Source organism: Peromyscus leucopus, chromosome 8a, assembly GCF_004664715.2.
Source record: "Peromyscus leucopus breed LL Stock chromosome 8a, UCI_PerLeu_2.1, whole genome shotgun sequence".
NCBI lineage: Eukaryota > Metazoa > Chordata > Mammalia > Rodentia > Cricetidae > Peromyscus > Peromyscus leucopus.
Genome location: NC_051085.1, coordinates 16,376,735 through 16,394,778, shown reverse-complemented (window position 1 = coordinate 16,394,778; position 18,044 = coordinate 16,376,735). Strand labels below are relative to the sequence as shown.

At 41.5% G+C, this 18,044-nt stretch overlaps 1 protein-coding gene across 1 annotated transcript in view; it reads right to left on the bottom strand.

Moving 5' to 3' along the window:
* Window positions 1-5,012: 5,012 nt before the first annotated feature.
* The window catches only part of Slc35f1 (solute carrier family 35 member F1), a 399,998-nt gene continuing 386,966 nt past the window's right edge, over window positions 5,013-18,044 (bottom strand). The window contains exon 8 of the mRNA XM_028894956.2: window positions 5,013-5,711. Within this exon, the coding sequence (XP_028750789.1) occupies window positions 5,487-5,711 (225 nt within the window). The 3' untranslated portion in view covers window positions 5,013-5,486. The remainder of the gene's footprint in view (window positions 5,712-18,044) is intronic.

Sequence of the window (18,044 nt, the reverse complement as noted above, 5' to 3'; positions counted from 1 at the left end):
CTCACTAACAGAATACCACGGTGAGCAGGTGGGCCACTTTGTCCTTTTATTCTAACTTAGTGCCATCTAGTGACAGGAAGACATGGCGATATGCTGTGCTTGCCAGTTTGCATAGGTAGGGATAAACCAATTTGTCTTAAAGTCAGTGTGACTATATTCCCAGGTTAACTGGCACAGACTAGATCTGCACCTGATTTCTATGTAGAACCACCAATGTCAACCTTTGTATTGAAAATGTTAATGGATTATATAATGAATCAAGTGGTCAGCCTACTTAATACTTTTATAGACCATGCATCTATAGGGGATACATTTTAACTTGCACCAGCAGTTTGAGATAACGAGTTCAGGAAGATTGCTTTACAGTATGTAAAGTAGTATTTATCTTTCCTGTTGTGAAATGACCCTTTAGTTTGTGGGGCTGCCCTAGTCCCACTAATACTTAGTGAACAAGCTCATTTTCATGTGTTTACAGACATTTTCCTGGCCCACACCAGCCTTTTGTCCATTGAGATGGATGGTGCTAATATTGTAGCCTATTCCATGAGATTGTTTCATTTGTTGGCCCTGTTCACCATGTTGCCATGTTTGGAGGATACTTGTCCAGCTGTCTGAAGAGTGACACTCAATGTCTTGTCTTCTTGAGTCTCAATACAGGCCATCTGGAATTGACAGGGCTTTCCAGTTACAACAGATTTGTTTTTTAAACCCTTCATACATGGGTGGCCCTAGTAGCCCTCTGGTTGTAGAAATGAGAAGGGGTAGGATATCAAAGACAAAATGAAGAATGAAAAAGTGTGATTGGCATGCACAATGAAGAAGGTATGATATAAATATAAAATGCTATTTGAAAGGAAAGAATTTTGCTGTTTCCTACCTGAATGACTTTAAACATTACAAGTGACTTTTTTTTTTCAAAGTTCCCCAGAAGCAGGAACTTGAGTGCACGTGTTGATTCTTTTCAATGCCAAGAACGGAGAATTTTATTGAAATAAAAGAGTTAAGAAAAGAAAGGCAACATTTTGTAATAGAATTGCTTATGCTTATGCCTTGTATTTATGGCTTTGAAGGTAGATTCTGGAAAATAAGATGTATAAATAACTTCCATGAGCCAGGTGTTTTGCTGGGCACTGAACAGATTAGCTGGATCTGTGTTGGGCTATTATATCACATATTACAGTTCATTTTCTTGTAGGGCATAAAGACAATCTAATCAATGACAGCTGGCCTGTGAATTTTAATGTTATTTGTTTGTTTTGTTTTCCATCTTATGAATAGTTATGAAATTCTGATGCTTCCTTGCCTTGCTGTTGCAGGAGCACTGGCGTATTGAGGAAACCAGGTTCTCTCTTAAGAAAATGAGGATTGATTGGGCAAAGAGGTGGAACATAACATGCACATTAATTGTCTGTAGTAATGTGGACCCAGTCTTTTGAAACTGCTGGACATGTGGACACAGGGCTGGGCTGAAGTTCAACTTCACTTCATTTTTGATCAAGGAGCTTTTTAAATAAAATGAAATAGTTTCCAGAGAAAGGTTTACAAGGAAAAGTATTTTGGAAGCAAATTATTTATGTGCGTTAACTACCTACTGTTAGTTTGCACTTTGTAAAGTGTTTCACAAAGTACTTGGTGTGGGGTTGTCCCTCTTTGCTGAAAAATCGATTTAAAAATGTTTTTGAATACATAGCTCAGACACATAGTCATCCTGGTTTATTTCTTTGTGAAGGTCTGATTGTGAGCGTAAGTGACAAGGATATACAAACAATGTAAATACATAAACTGTCTGCTCTGGGTTCATAATGAGTAGAAGGTAGGAAAGAGATAGCTGAGGAGTCTTGGCTCTTTACACGTTCTGAGCAGGAACCTGGGTATCCTCTGCTTCATAAATGTCCCAGTCTGAAAGAATGCTCATGCTTAGGTCTGTTGCTATGTCCAGGACAGTGTACCCAGAATTGTCTTCCTCATAAGAAACCGTTTCTCAGGGGTAGCTTTCCATTATCCTAAATGAGTTTCCCATGTGGACTTGCAAGCTGTATCCCAACATCCTCTTTTAGTACCCTGAAACAAATTACAAATGTGTTTAATTCGACTTCTTGAGACTACAGTTCAGAGACGATGTGGTACCTAATTTGGAGCTATTTTCTCTCTGGTTTTTATTTTGGCGTGTGCTGGTTCTCTGCTGTTGTTGCTATTTCTACCGTCTCAAGGGAGCTGCTGTCACGCTTGTCATCATGCAGACAAACACACGAGAGAGCCCGAAGCGGGGTGCTTTCATAAAGCATTGATTTTTATTTGAAAACATTGTACAGGTGTTACATTGCCACAGCCAGTCCATGGGGGAGCATGCAAATAGAAAATGTGGATTGCTTGTTCAGCTTCCCAGTGTAAAGGTCTTTTTTTTTTTTTTTTTTTTTTTTTTTACTTTTTCTTTCCTTTTTGTTTATATTTGGGTTCATATTTTCCATGGTGGTGTCAGGATTAGTGTGCTTTGTTATGTGGTATGAAGATAGACTCCTACCCATGGGGTAAAATCTGTACTGATAGCTAGCTAGGAACTACTAAATGGTTACAAATCAAAAATAAATCCCGAACAAACAAGACTACAAGCTTGTCAAAAGGTTAATAGCACAAGTTAGCCATACCTAAACTAAACATTGAAACGTTTAGATGGGACACAGTGGTGCAGAGTTGTCCATTGCTTGGTCTACCTGGATGTGTGTTTGAAGCTGTGGGGAGATCTGACCAAGGCAAGCTCTGTCCCCAGTGAGAGTTTCCAGTGAGGAAGTGAAAACCACTACCCGTCTCTGGCAAGGTTGAAGAGAGCTGTGGTTTGCTCTTTGTCAACATTCATACAAAGGGCTTTTCTCATTCATCGAGGAGAGAAGTGTGGTGGATTAAGACATTGATATTCTTCCTGGTATCTACTGAGGTTACAGAATCTCAGAAATTAAACCTGCTACAGTTAATGTTACCCTATTCCCACTTCCCACCCCACATTCTGAAACCCCCATGTTTTCACACTGAAAACATGGTTCTTTGAAACTTTTTGCCTTTTTTTTTCCTTAAGGGTCAATTCTAAACTTCTGATCTTGGACAGCCAATGTTACCAGCTTTATACATGGAAATAAACCAACACAGGTGAAGTAACCCAGTGGCATGAACGTCTGATTATAGGGACATCCAATGACAAAAAGTATACAGTGCGTTCATCTTATAGTCACACTTGGTTTCCATACAATGGAGTCAATTAAAACATCCTATGAAGTGGTCGAGACAGCGACCTTCAGCCATCCGTTAATTGCAAACCTTTTCAAACTTTAAGTGTGAAAATGTTCCCAGCCCACTGAATGGACTTGGAAATACTTTCAGTCACTTGTCTCTTGTGAGAGTTTACCGGAGTGTCTACAAATTCGTGTCATAAAAATGAATCAAAAAGACAGAGGCATTTGGCTTAAAATAAATACTAAAAAAAATGCAACGAATCAAGTAAATTATGCAAACCAAAGAAATGTAAACACAAAAATAAAAGCACAGTCTTTAAAGGTCTTCAGAGCTGAATGGACAAAATATTCAGAGAAAGGTATTTAATTGGCTTAAAAGGTAGCAGAGAGCAGATGTTGGCAAGGTTGTAGGATGGGATATGTAGCTTTAGCTCAAACCTTTTTCCCCCATGCCCACCACACCCCAGCAAAGAGAACTTATTTCCATGGGGAAATCTGACATGAAATACACATATCAGAAAGCAACCTTTCTTCCTTTCTCCTAGGTCAGGATTCAAAAATACTTTAGAAGAAATGTTATATTTTTCCAACGAAAAAGATTTTTAACAGAGTTACAGTGTTCAAGCACATTACTTATTTTGGACATGTGTTGTTTGTATGAGACTTGTCAAAGTGGATCACGATGACTCTTCACAGAAGAAGGCAGGCAAAGAGGCCAGAGGCCTGCTGGTGGACAGCATGGGAGCTCCTGCCTGCCATGCTTAGGCCTTACTTTGCAATTTGTTCTTACTGTATGAGATTCCCCATTAAGTGTTTTGTTTTGCTTGCTTAATTAAAGAATATTGACTTGAATTGTCTCAAATTTCATGAACATTTATATAAAGCCTGTAACTCCATCAAGGATCCTTTTGAATGATATTGAAGTCAGCCAAGCTGACACATGGAATCTATTCTAAATTATAAAGGTTGATGGTGTTTCTCAGTTTCCTATGTTGCAAGGGTAGTGGTGGAATGAGAGACAGTCTTGAGATAACAGAACTGATTAAACTAATGATGTATCAAGCTTTATTGGGATAATGTAGCATCTTCTGTCTGTATGAATGCTTATACTTATATTCTGCTATTAGATGGGTATCAATTGTGACCAAAATGCCAGACTTTTCAGTGGTGACATCTTTGCCACTACTATGTGACCAGAACATGAGCTACTAACTGAGATTGTTCTACATCAGTACCTTGCTCCAAGAGGTGGTATAAACAATGGTGCCCCATGATAAAGATAGTGTCCATGTTGGCATCCTCTGAGAAAGGTACTATATAACAAAGAGGGCAGAGGCCATGGCTTTTCCAGTACTTTGATTAATTTCCATGACATCATTAAGAAAAAAAATTAAAACAGAAACTAATTTTTTAGGAGAGAGATATAGGGAAAGACAGAAAAAGTTTAAAAAACACAACCCTAAACATAAGTGATTTTCTTTAGAGTGTTTCCTGTAAGCCACAAAAATGGGAGAATCCTTATCCTGTAGTCACAGGGCTTAATTAGATGAATCTCCTGGCCCAAAAGAAAACCAATGGCCTGGAGTAAGCAGAAAATGAAATATAAAAAGGCTAAAATGTTTGTTTTATATCTATTCCTAGAATAGAGAATTATATGGTCAGTTTCCCCTCCCCACAAGGGTCACGGCACAAAAATCCTCATTGAGCAGGCAATCCAACAGGTGACAGAGGAAACCATTAGCCACAAGGTCACCAGGCTGAGGGAACTTCTAAGGGGTAGAGCTTCTGTGGCATGCATCACTCATATAGTCTGTGCAAAACAAAACCAGAAGTATGATTCTCAAAAAGTGACTTGCCATAGAAAAGTGGGATGTACGTTGACTACGGGAGGGTCTGGCAATAATTCCCATCAGGAATACAAAACCTCCTTCTGAAAGTTGGTGTAATAACAGTAACAACAATAATAAAAATCATAGTAACAATAATACTTGATTTTGATTCAAAAAATTTCACAGTAATTAATGCGGGGGTGGGGTCAGGGTCGGGATACATACTATCAAAGCCTCTCTCTGAGTCAGGTGGATTGAAGCCTGTGTTTCCAGTGGTCTTCAGCTTGCTTCCTTTTACAAAAGGAGGGTTAGCTACCTTGCAGTCCACCTGTGAAACTGCACCTACTAAATACCTTTCTCTATGTACAATACAGAGATGACGAGCGAACACGTGGCCTCTGAGTTGTCCTCAGCGGGCAGGGTGGGCCTCACCCTAGGCCACACGTACATGGGGCTCTTCTTCTGTCTCCTGGCCCAGGCTGGTGTAGGTGACTGAAGGCTCCACCTGAGCTGTGCTGGGTAAGTCCGCAACAGGTCCTGAAGGATTACGGAATTGCTTGTACACCCGGGGGTCCTGGGCTATGTATGTGGAGGTGGAGGAGTAGAGCACCAGCCCGATGAGGATGGTGAAGTAAGACAGGAGGTAAAGTCCTGAAAACTAAAACACAACAGAAAGGTGATTGAGCAGCCAAGTGTAGCCACTGGCAGATTAATGATGTCTCCTGCAGGAACACGCAACCTGATGAGGTAGCTGGTCCTCAATGATGGAAAGTGAATGTTCTCCTAAACTGGCTTTGTCTTATTGATTCCCTTTGTCTTTTTCTAGGCTCCGTGGCTAATGAGAGGCACAGTTAGCTAATTGTCCCTAAAATGCCCATCTGAGAACCCGAATTGCTTGGGAAGGGTAGTTAAGCACAAATTAGAATATATCAAATTCAAAGCAAAAAAATCTCCAACATCACTCCATAAAGAGTCGGTTGTCTGTGGCCTCATTAAACCCAGAAGAAATATAGATATTTCATTTAAGGGCATAATGAAGCCACAAACAAAGAACGCCTCACTGACAGCATTGGCAGGGCACTGCATTTCACCGTAATCCAATGCAGACATGATTTGTCTCCCCCGTAAGAACTGTTATTGACGTTAGTAACTATCGCAGCAAGATTAGGTTATCCTTGAGCAGAGAGAAGCGGGAAAACACAGCGTTCCTGCCCTACTCGTCAAAAAGCAAACCAGCAATTTGCTTGACAACTCAGAGAGTTTTTCATTTTGTTGGCTGTTTTGTTACTTTGGTGTGTGTGTGTGTGTGTGTGTGTGTGTGTGTGTGTGTGTGTGTGTTGTGTGTGTGTGTGTATGTGTGTGTAGAGTGGTTGGTACAGATTTATAATGTCAGGAATACTTTTGAAAAATTACGACCTTGGACCTTCTTGAGGAGTTTCATTGGGTAGTGTATCAGAAGAGAATAAGGTTAAAAGATAGTTACCCACTTTCACTCCTTTATTCTTTATTCATTTACTCACTCGCTCACTCCTTCATGGTTTCTTACAGTATCTCCTGTGCCTAAAACATGCAATTATATACAAAGAAAATAGAAATGAAAAAAAAAAAAGCCTTGCTCTTCCCATCAAAGACTTACCAGGTACAGATAGACCAAAGCAATACAACACAATTAGGGCACACCAGACCTCATTTCAGTCAATTCCTATCAACTCAGTCTTGGCCATGAGAATGGCTTCGATAGGCTCATGTATTTGAATACCTGGTCTCCAATTTGGGAAGGACTAGGAGGTGTGGCCTTCTTGGAGGAAGTGTGTCACTTCAGTCAGGCTCTGAGGTTTCAAAATCCCACACCATTCCCAGTTAGCTATCTCTACTTCATGGTTGTTGTCTCAAGATGTGAGAGTTCCCAGGCCCTGCTCCAGCATCATGCCTGCCTGCCTGCTGCTGTGCTTTCCACCTTGATGATCATGAACTCCCTCTCTACAACTGTAAATGCTTTCTTTCGTATGTTGCCTTGGTCATAGTGTCTTATCACAGCAACAGAGAAGTCGCTAATCCACCACAGCCTCCATCTATTACAGAAGAGAGCTGTTTTAGTTTTAGTGTCTATTTTTTTTTATGCTCATACTCTAGAAGAAGTAGCAACTGGTAAACCAACCAAGATGTACAAAAGCTAGAAGAGGAGAAGATAGCACAGTTATCCAGAGAGCTTGGAGGTAAGTTACGTGGTGATTGTAAACAAGCTGAAAGGTTGCTGGTTCAACAATGGAAAAGACGATCTTGGTAATGACATACAGGAAAAAAAATGCCCTTGTGGCTAAAAGTCTTGCTATAATGTACTTTTCCCTCCACCTTTTTCTTTCTACAGGACCAAGGGAGCTAAGTCTAAAGTCTACACTCTGATTTTCTTTCTACAGCACTCTTTACTCTGCTCCCCAATCCCTTCATTTTTCACATTCAGGCCAGATGGTAACACATTTGAATGTGGACTTATATACTAAACTCAACTTGGAGCAGATCCACTTAATTAACTTGAAATAATTAATTAGGTTTTCCTTAATGAAAATAAATGTGCCTTGTTCTTTGAGTAACAATTAAAAAAAAAAAAAAACAGGGAAAGATGAGCATCCCAGGGCTATTCTTCATGATCTCAGAAAACCTGCTCACCTCTAGACTCACCTCCTGAAATCCATATCCAAGAATCTCGCCCTTCAGCTCACCCTTAGTGCATCAAATGGCTTTGCTTCTAACACTGTCATCAATTTGAATATTTTATGAATGACTTTTGCTACTCTGTTCATGTATTTTTGTTTCAAGTGAAGACTGTTTCGTGGTCTTAGGTGTCCACTGATCTTGCTGCACATAAAAATAGGGAGGCCAACAATGGGACATTGTAGTTACTGCTACCTTCTAACCCTCAAACCAGATTTAAGTCTTAGCTCTACCCCCAAAGAGCTACAATTTTTGGCAAATTTCTTGTACCTTTCCAGTCCACACTTCCACATCAATGAGTGCCTGTACAGTGTATGACGACTCTGAAAGTCATATTAGATAAAACATGTGAAACACTTGGAACAGACACCTTGCAACAGACATTCAATTCATACTAGTTTCATTGCCACTGTTGTATCATTCATAAGGGACAGCCCTCTTCTGGTTGTGGAAATATAAGATTGAGCCCTAAGTCTACAACAGGGCACAGCTTCTGAATGCTAGCACATAGTGTATGTCCAATTCATTTCTACTTAATCCATCCACTCACTCTAACTTTTTCAAAAGATGGATAGCATGGAATTCCATATAATAGAATCATGTTGGAAGTCATCTAAGGGGTTTTATTAATAGATAGTAGAGAAAGCTTCCATTTCCCCCAAAAGGGAGCAGCCAGGCAAACATTGGGATTAATTGGGATAAATACTGGATGTCACAAATGGCGACAGAAACATTTAACTTATTTTTCAAAAGGCAAGATGTTTCATTTTCTCCTGTCTTTTTAGCCTCTAAAGAGACAACCCATAGTCCAGACATCACATTTACAAAGCATTTGCTTCAACAACTAATCAGGCAAACAAAACTTCCATGTGGTCTAGGGTGCCCAACTTACTAATTGCAAATTGTGTGTACTTTCTGTTCCAGAAGCAAACACAACAGGAACTTCCCTGGACCACGTGAGGCCAAGAGCTTTCAGCACTACAGGCAAGGTGAATCCCAGGCAGAGGCTTGGCTTCACTGAGGAACAGGGCTGCCTGTGTGTGCTGTGTGGTCATCTCCTTAGTCAACGGAGACCCTTGGATCAGCCTGTACGTTCTGTGGTAGGACAGCCAGCCAGCATTTTACTTGTTCTGTGGCTTACAGAAGTGACGAGGGACAAGCCCTGTCTTGGCACTAGAGTCCCCAAAGCTTTCCCACTGTTTCTATCTTGACGGGTCTCTGTGAACAGGTCTGGAAAGCACTGTGTGTGGTGAGAATACCCCTGTACTGTTCAATGCAAGTCCTTGTGACGGAGTACTCAGCACAGCTGATGAGAAGCCTCGTAGGCTAGGCACTACATCCAGATTTTAGAGAGCCAACATATGGTTGTATTTAGTTAATGTGGCAGTCAGAACATCACTAAGTACAGACCACATTTTCACTTTATTTTTGGCATCAGACGTATAAGTTGAATTTTTAATAAACCCACAAATTCAATACACTTCAACCTCCACATATAGAAAGATTTCAAAATCCCAGAGTCCACCGATAAATATATCAGGGTTTCTGGAGTAAGGTGGTGAATTATGAGTTTTCACCATGAAATTCTGTGAATGAGAAGAGCTGGGATAATAAAAGAAAGTTTGTATTCTAAGAAAGAGAGAGGGATGGAGGGAAGAGAGGAAGGAGGGAGAGAGAGAATGAAAACTAGGAAGAAAAGGGTGACAAGAAAGGACAAACAGAAAGATAATGATGTAGAAAGCAGCCCACAGCTTCCTAGGGGAAAGAGTAGATGAAATCACCCCCACAGGTAAACCTTGATTGTAGGCGACCCTGAGGACAAGACTCGCCGTCCTAACCACAGAAAAGCCATGGTCCTTGCCAGCATTAAACCAGTGGGATTTTAATCAAATCCCATTGGCATCGACTTTTTTCTGTGGACCAGGACAGCACCGTAAAGAAATCCGTTTCATCATCCTGTGGCTCAGAGGGCTGCTATCAGTTACTGCCCTGAAGAGAATCTGCTGTTTGAGACATAACTACTTTGAGCCCTGAAAAAGGTAACAACCTCAAGTCAGGGAGCTTGTGTCCACCCTGCAACAAAGTCTGGAAGGCTTACAACAGCCATGGGAGGCTGTTGTAAAGAGAAGAGCCTGATAGAGACCCCCATGTAACGTTGAAGCGGTGGGGAACTCGGACTCTGAAGGGTGCACTTGACAGTGGCCTGACCCTCTAGGGAACTAGCCCTACCATCCATAGGTTGCTACGGTGACTAAGAGTTCTGCGACCGTGGCTGGTGGGCCATGGGGTCTTGGAAATTGCCTCCTTGCCACAGGAGGTTTGCTGCTGGGCGGGACCCAGAACGCTAAGTCCAGATCTCGAAGACTGCTCCTCTCTTCCAGCAAGTTTACTGCTGAGCGGGATTTGAAAACACTGAGACCAGCAGGCAGAGAGCTGGGTTTCCTCAAGACTCATCCTTCAGGGAAGAATTCGGTGTTCTGCCTTCTCACCTCTCTGACGCACTAACTTGGATATTTGCTGGCCCCGAGTGTTCAGCCCGCTCCCGCTTCCAGGGCGTGGGTGTGGGAAGTCACCACAAGCCACAGACCTCATTCGGATCCACAGCACCTCCTTAAACATAAAGTGTCTAAAATGACCGACACGGACAACACTTCTTACGGGCCCAGCTTTCAGGTCACATACTGAACCAATGTATAGAGCGGGAACAGGCAGGAACCACACTCACCCTCGGTCTCGGCAGATTCCAGTATTAGAGGATACAAAAATAAGCACCTCAAATTAAAAGAAAACTTTTTTCTTTTTACTATCATTCTTAAATTTTTAAATTTAATCTTTAAAAATACTATGTTTTAATTTTTAGTTCTCTTCATACTCTTATCAAATTTCATCTATGGAGTTTTTCGTTTTGTATTCTGATTTTTTTATAGTTTCTTGCTCCTTTCTCCTCTTCCTTTCTGTTCTTCTGTTTCTTTTTCTTTATTTGAATTTGCTTCATTTTTTACTTCTTTTCTGTTGTTGTTTTTTTGTTTTGTTTTTTGAGACAGGGTCTCTCTGTGTAGCTTTGTGCCTTTCCAGGAACTCACTAGGTAGCCCAGGCTGGCCTCAAACTCACAAAGATCCACCTGGCTCTGCCTCCTGAGTGCTGGGATTAAAGGCATGCGCCACCACCACCTGGCCATTTTTTATTTCTATGACCCACTATTTCATTTTTATTGTTATCTTATTAATTTTTAACTTCTTAATTTATTTTAGATTATTTTTGCCACTTTCTATTCTATGATCATTGGTGGTTTATCAGCTTTCTTCAGTTTATTTTTATGGGGGCTGGAGAGATGGCTCAGTGGTTAAGAGCACTTGTTGTTCCTACAGAGGACCTGGGTTCGCAGTAGCCACATGGTTGCTCATCTCTAACTCCAGTTCCAGGATATCTGACACTCTCTTCTGATCTCTTCATGCACCAGGCACATATGGGTTGCACATATACACATGTGAGCAATACATTCATATACATAAATAAAATAAATTTAAAAAATAATTCAATTTTGTTACACTGATAGAAAAGTATCTACAGAGTCTACTTTGCTTTGGTGGTGTTGCTGGTACAAGAGTTTATTTGCTCCTCACTGGGCAGTGTTGGGTGTTGGGGCCTCAAGAGAAAGCTGCCCTCGAGGGAGATCCACAAACAAATCCAGACAAGACACAACAGGCACAGAAGTTACAACATGGGAACACAAGGAATGTGAGAAAGCCAGCTAACAGCAGACCCCCCAAACTTCACAATCCTCAATAACGGAATCCAAATGTATTAAAATGGCTGAAGTGCTGAACATAAACTTTTAAGAGTCTGCTTTTAAAGACGACCAGGGTCCTCGACAAGGATTCGAATGAAAAGATGAACAAAGCTGGGACTACATAGTGTGAACCTGTCTAAAACAAAACAACAAAACCCCCACCACAAATCCAAATAAGGCATAATGAAATGCTTTGTTGTATACATCCTACACCGATTACAATCAATGGACAACACATCCCTGGCGATGTGTGAGGAAGGGAGAAATTGCTCAAAGGGTAGCTTTGCTTTTGATGCTTGCCTAGAAAATCAGTAGAGGTCAGCAAAGAGAACATGGCAGTCCTCAGAGGAGAATAAAGTGAAGAGACTGCTTTAAGATCCACATTCCTAAATGTATGACAGTTTCATATCAAAATTATTGTTACTCATGAGGAAGAAGGGGATTGGAAAATAACACTGGTCTTGGAAAAAGTCTAAAGGAAATAAGACAGAGTAGAGCTCCTGGATACATATGAGGAAACAGAGGAAGAGGAGAGAGACAAGAAGTGAAAGACTTGGATAGAGCTCACTTGCTCAGTGCTTGTCTAGGAGCTTGAAGCCAGTTTGATACACAGAAACGCATGGGTGTGTGACAAACACTTCTAACCAAGGTCTCTGTGAGTTGAGGCAGCCTAGATACTGGCATCCTGTCTTAAAGGATCCAGATGAGGAAGACAGAGAGAGATTACGTCCACACAGGTCAAGGAAGCACAGAATAATGCACTTGAGGAGACAAATCAGGTTAATTTTAAAAAAGGAAAAGGTATTTAAAGTGTCTCAATAGCTAAGAGGAAAAGGAGACAGTGGAACTGGGTAAAAAACAATATCGCTCCATCTAAATTAAGTCAACATGCATTTGATCTACAGTCTATCTCTTTCTCTCTCTAATACACACACACACACACACACACACACACACACACACACACACACACACACGGACACAATAGACAAACAGACAACAACAGACACACACACACACACACACACACACACACATACACACACACACAAGCACGCACACCTGCATATCCCAACTGTTGACCTGATGAGATCTACCTCCTTTTGAGAGGAGACTATTCTGTCTCGATGCTGCTTCCAGTCCCCAGGTACTCGTCAGGCTGTCTATAGAGAAGCAGAAGAAGGGAATCCCAAGTATCTTATTCAAGGATACTGTTAAAGTTCAAAAGACAGGCTGCCTTTTGGAGTTCTGGTTGATCTGAGCATGCTGTTCAAGGAAGCACTCTTGTAAAAATGCTGTACAAAACTGAAATCAGTGACATTTATTAATCTTTTTAGATATGTCTTCTGATGCTTTTACCTATGTGGTAGATCTGTGATGGCAATAATGATGTACTTTCTTGTTAAGGTGCAGTTCACTCTTAGAAAGGATACTCACCTCCTCATATTTTTAACATCTAAGAGCATAGCACCTGGGAAACTGCTTGCTTAACAGATGCTTCAGAAAACAGCACTACCATGAGTAAGAAGAACAATAAATATTAGAGACTGCTCATTCCCAAGGTTATGCATCCTAGGCTGTTACTGTGAATTCAAGATCTGCTGATAGCATTTTCATATAAGGAAGTTGACCTGCTAAATTTTTTATTTGTTATTTATTTATTTTTGTTCTTACCTCCCAACCAAAGTTTCCCCTCCCTCTCCTTTTTCCAGTTCCTTGCCTCCACCTCCCTTCTACTCCTTCAGACACAGGTGGGCCTCTCATGCATATCAGCCAGCCATGGTATATCAAGTGGCAGTGAGATTAGGTTCCTCCTCTTCTATTTAGGCTGGATGAGGCAATCCAGTACGAGGAATGAGTCCCCAAAACAGGCATCAGAGTGAGAGACAGGCCCTTCTCTCACTGTTAGGGGTCCCACGAGAAGACCACATTACACAACTGTAACATGCATGCAGAGGGCCTAGATGAGGCCCAAACAGGCTCCCTGATTGTTGGTTCAGTCTCTGTGAGCCCCGTGAGCCCCGGTTAGCTGATTCTGTGGGTTTTCTTGTGGTGTTCTTGACCCCTCCGGCTCCTACAATCCTTCCTCTCCCTCTTCTGCAGGATTCCCTGAGCTCCACCTGATGTTTGGCTGTGGGTCTCTGCATTTGTTCCCATCCGTGGCTGGGTGAAGTCTATCTGATGAGAATCAGGCCAGATTTCCAGTGGAGGGACTGGGACGCCAACCCAACCCCAAATCTTTCAACCTACAATGTGTGCTGCCTACAAGATGTGCTGGGGTTAAAGATAGCACAGAGATTATGAGAGTGGCCAACTGATGATGAGCCCAGCTGGAGACCCCACCTCTGAGGGCCAAGACCCAGAGACAGGATACCCCAGAGACCTAGGATAGAGCCAAACAAAACTGGGGGGTGGGGAAGTCAATGAAATGATTCCTAATGACATTCTGCTATCCTCATAGATGGACCTGGTAATTTTAACAGGCAATTACAAAAGAGGAGGCCATGAACTTGAGAGGGGGCTCTGGCAGGGGAGAGTTGGGAGGAGTTGAAATAGGGAGAAGGAAGAGTGGAAATGATATAAATATAGTGTAGTCATGCATGAAAGTCTCGAGAAAAATGGTTCATGCATCCCGAAAACCTTAGCATAGATGGAGAGAGCTCATTCGGTCCCACCTCTAGCTGAGTATCTATTGGAAGTTGACGGCTGTAGGGGAGGAAGACTCATTTTTCTTGGGTATGTGGCCACTGGTAGGTTGCCATGCTTGCTTCAGTAGATAACCTCACACCTATGTTCTATGCACATATGGGCAGCACTAATGGGATATAAAAAATAAAGGAAATGGACATCAAGTTGAGAAGGGGGTTGGGATGACTAGAGAAAGTTGGAGGGAGAAATATAGGAAGTCAGTATGATCAAAGTACATTGTACACAAGTATGACATTCTCAAGAGTTAATACAAATATTATTTTTAAAAGACATTCCTGATCTGGCAGCATCTTCTATGGCTAGGACGGCAGACAGAAGTAAATCTTCACCAATGTTCAAATATATTGTGTTCTTTTTTTCATGTTTGCATGTCTAATTTTGAAGAGCTAGTGGATAAAATTGTTTCTAATATATTTATATGAATTCTTTTAAAAAGGAAGTTGAGGGGGCAACGAGATGGTTCTGTCAGTAAGGGAGCTCACTATTAACCGTGAAGACCCAAGTCCAATCCCTGGAACCCACACGATGGAAGAGAGAACTGATTCCTAAAAGTTGTCTTCTGACCTCCAAACATGGGCTGTGGCATGTGCATCTTCCAAAATAAATAAATGTAAGTATCTTTAAAGGAAAGGATGATTGCTAATTTGGTCTTGAGCATGAGAGTAGAATAAAGACACTTCAATGAGTAAGTAAAACAAAATGCCAATGAAAAGTGACTTGTTAATTCAATGTGATGCTGTTCTAGGGAAGGCCAGCTAAAGGCGAGTCCTTAGTCTGTTGAGCCTCTACTTTACACAGGGATTAAAGGTGGACACCTTGTGAAGAGAGTCCACTTCAAAGGGAAATAAGCAATCTACTGTGTGTCCTGGGGTTGGAGGGAGAAATTGGCTCAGCAACGGGAGTCTCTCTGCAGCCATGTGTTTCTCAGTGGGCTCAGGGGGCCACACATTTAGCCTCAGAGGACAGTTGTTGGGTACAGATCCATGAGACGCTGGTGGCCAGTTCTGGGTCACAGCTGGAAGCTGTGATTTGCTTGCAATCCTCTGATGAAAGGCTCTGCCTGGACCTGATCTGCTACCACTCTAGTCTGTGCCAATTGCTATTTGAGCCAAGGAAGCCAGACAGACCTGGCTCCAGAGAAACACAACAAACATGCTGGTGTGGGACTGTCTAGTTTTGTCTGTGCACTAAACTAACAAAACCATCTTTGTTATTATTAACTCTATTAAAAATATTAAAGTTTGACTTCTGGGTTTACTAAATGGAAATAAATGATCTGGTGAGAGACAAGCTTTTTTGTCAAGTAGTTTCCAGCTCCCCAAGTGGTACCCTATAGTTATCTCGCCTTATTTTCCCTCTTTCTGTTCTCTTACTTTTTGTTAGAAAAACAAAAGAGCTTACTCTCGCTAGTTCAATGTTGCAATACTTCTTTCTTCTATAAATACCTTGAAATATACCAAATGGAAACACTGTACACCATCTTCTAATCGCCACTCAAATCAGTTGTTTCTAGAGACCACGAAGACTTCCTCCTAATGCCCTTCAGCCATCCTTTTTTCTGGATAATTTAAAACCCAAATTCATGCTAATATTATCAGGGCAGAAAGGAAAAGACCAAGTACCTTAGGGAGAATGTCAAATGGCTTGTCTATCCAAATTGGAAAACCAAGGTGTTATTAAGATTTACTGCTCAGAAAATGATTTATCCTCTGGGAGTCAACCTTGCTGGAAAGGAGGGAAGTGGCCACGAGGTTTCCAGCCTCTCCCCATGCCTAACATTGTCACCCACGGGCAGCCTTTGTCTGGACCGCAGTTCCCATTTGGTTTATGAGGCCTTCCGTTTGGTTTGCAAAACCAATTCATTTGGTATTACAGTTTGTGCAGCCAGACCCTATAAAGCTCCTTTCCAGGCAAATATCCTCCCCTGTGGGTAATTTCACACATGAGTGCAGCAATAGAGAGCTAAAAATGGATTTCTGCCATTATCTTTTATATGACAAACAGACATTTCCACTTGGCTTGATGAATTGATAGAAAGCCTCGTTCATGTAGATTTCCATTTCCTAGAGTCCAGTAAAAAAAAAAAAAAAAAAGACTATAGTAGTCAAGGGCTTACTCTGTGGGAATGTTTAATTATAGGCTCAGTTTCAACCAAGGATGCTCAATGGCTCATTTGCATCCCTTTCCCATGAACCCTTCTTATATCACTCTGCAGCCAAGATGGGATTACATATATATGTGTGGGAGATGTACTGAGCAGTGGCCTTCACACCACTGGAGTTCCTGCATCACAACACATCTCTTTCCCTCAGCATAACAGAAGACCTACCCATGGCTGGAGTGATTTAGGAGGTGATTAAATGTGAAAACTGGTGAGAGCTATTTTGTTTGTAGATGTGTGTTCCAGATCACGCATCCAAAAGATCAACTGTCCATTTCAGTGGGATCCAGGGAGAGACACAGAAGTGCCACGACTTACTGTTTGACCTGGTGATCCACGGGCATGAGTTTTAGTTCCAGGAGAAGCAAGCCCTGCTCAGGAAGCAGAACAATGGTTACATTGAACTGGAAATGGAAATTGTCACATGGCCACTTTGGATGTCTGCTTTTGAATCAACAGGAAAAGAAGGGAGTTGGCTGGCTCAGAGATTAATCCTGATTGCCATGAGAAACCTGAACAGGGAGGTAAGGTGGAGTTTTTCTGGGATTATAGATCACTATGGATGCCTCTTTAATCCTGTGATTAAAGTCAATGAAAAACTACAACAACCCTAGCTAGAAAGGACACTAGTGACTCAGAAACCTTCTGGAATGATAGTCTGAGTCCTCTGGAGGCTAAAGATAATGACCTGCAAAGGAAAAATGCAGCCACAGAAGTTGGAGAGGAACAGATTCTCACCCAGAGTCATAGGACAGTGCATAGCTCCCTTGAACCTAAGTCAAGTGAAATTCAGTTTAGATTCCTGACATCCAAACTGTGAGAGAATAAGTTTCCATGTTGTTTTAAGCTACCATATTTGTGGTAGTCTATTCCAGTAGCTATATGAAATGAAGAGGGTTGGTAAGTAGTCATTCACTCAATTATTGAGCATTAACTGTTACCTAAGACCCTGGATACTACCTACTCACCCATCTGTTCAATAAACACAATACTTGGACTATGGGTGATAAGTAGAGTGGGTAAACTCTAGTTTCCTGAGACTGAAAATAAGTTCTAGGGGTTGATTTGTAATACAGGGAAATGTTAAGAAGAACCAGAGGGGTATCCTTGTTAGGATCTGGAGGAGGAACACCCTGACAGAGGGACATTGAGAACAAAATCCCAAGGAGCACAGGGGCCTACTTAGATCAAGAACCTAAGAAGAGCCAGTGTTTAAGTCAATATTTAATAGTGACTCCCAGACACACGTTTATACTATACCCATCCACATTTTTAATATCCCAAAAGGAAATTATTATTATGTCTTCTTTTCTAAGAGAAAGACCATGAGGCATGGAATGCTTTAGGGTGAATGTTAGAGCCATAGGCAGGGCAATGTTCAGAAGTCAGCTGAGTATTTACATTTTACTCAAAATGCAATGAGAAAGAAGTGTCACTAGGTGCTTAGCAGATGAGCATAATCTAATTTGTAATTGAAAAGGATCGCTCTGGCAACGGTGGAGGATGAACTATAGGAAGGAAGAAGTGGGAGGAGGAAGGAAGATCAAGATGTCAGTATATGATCTAGATGGGTGGTGTGGTTGGGACTCATGGTGGCAGGAGAAGAGGAAAATCCACT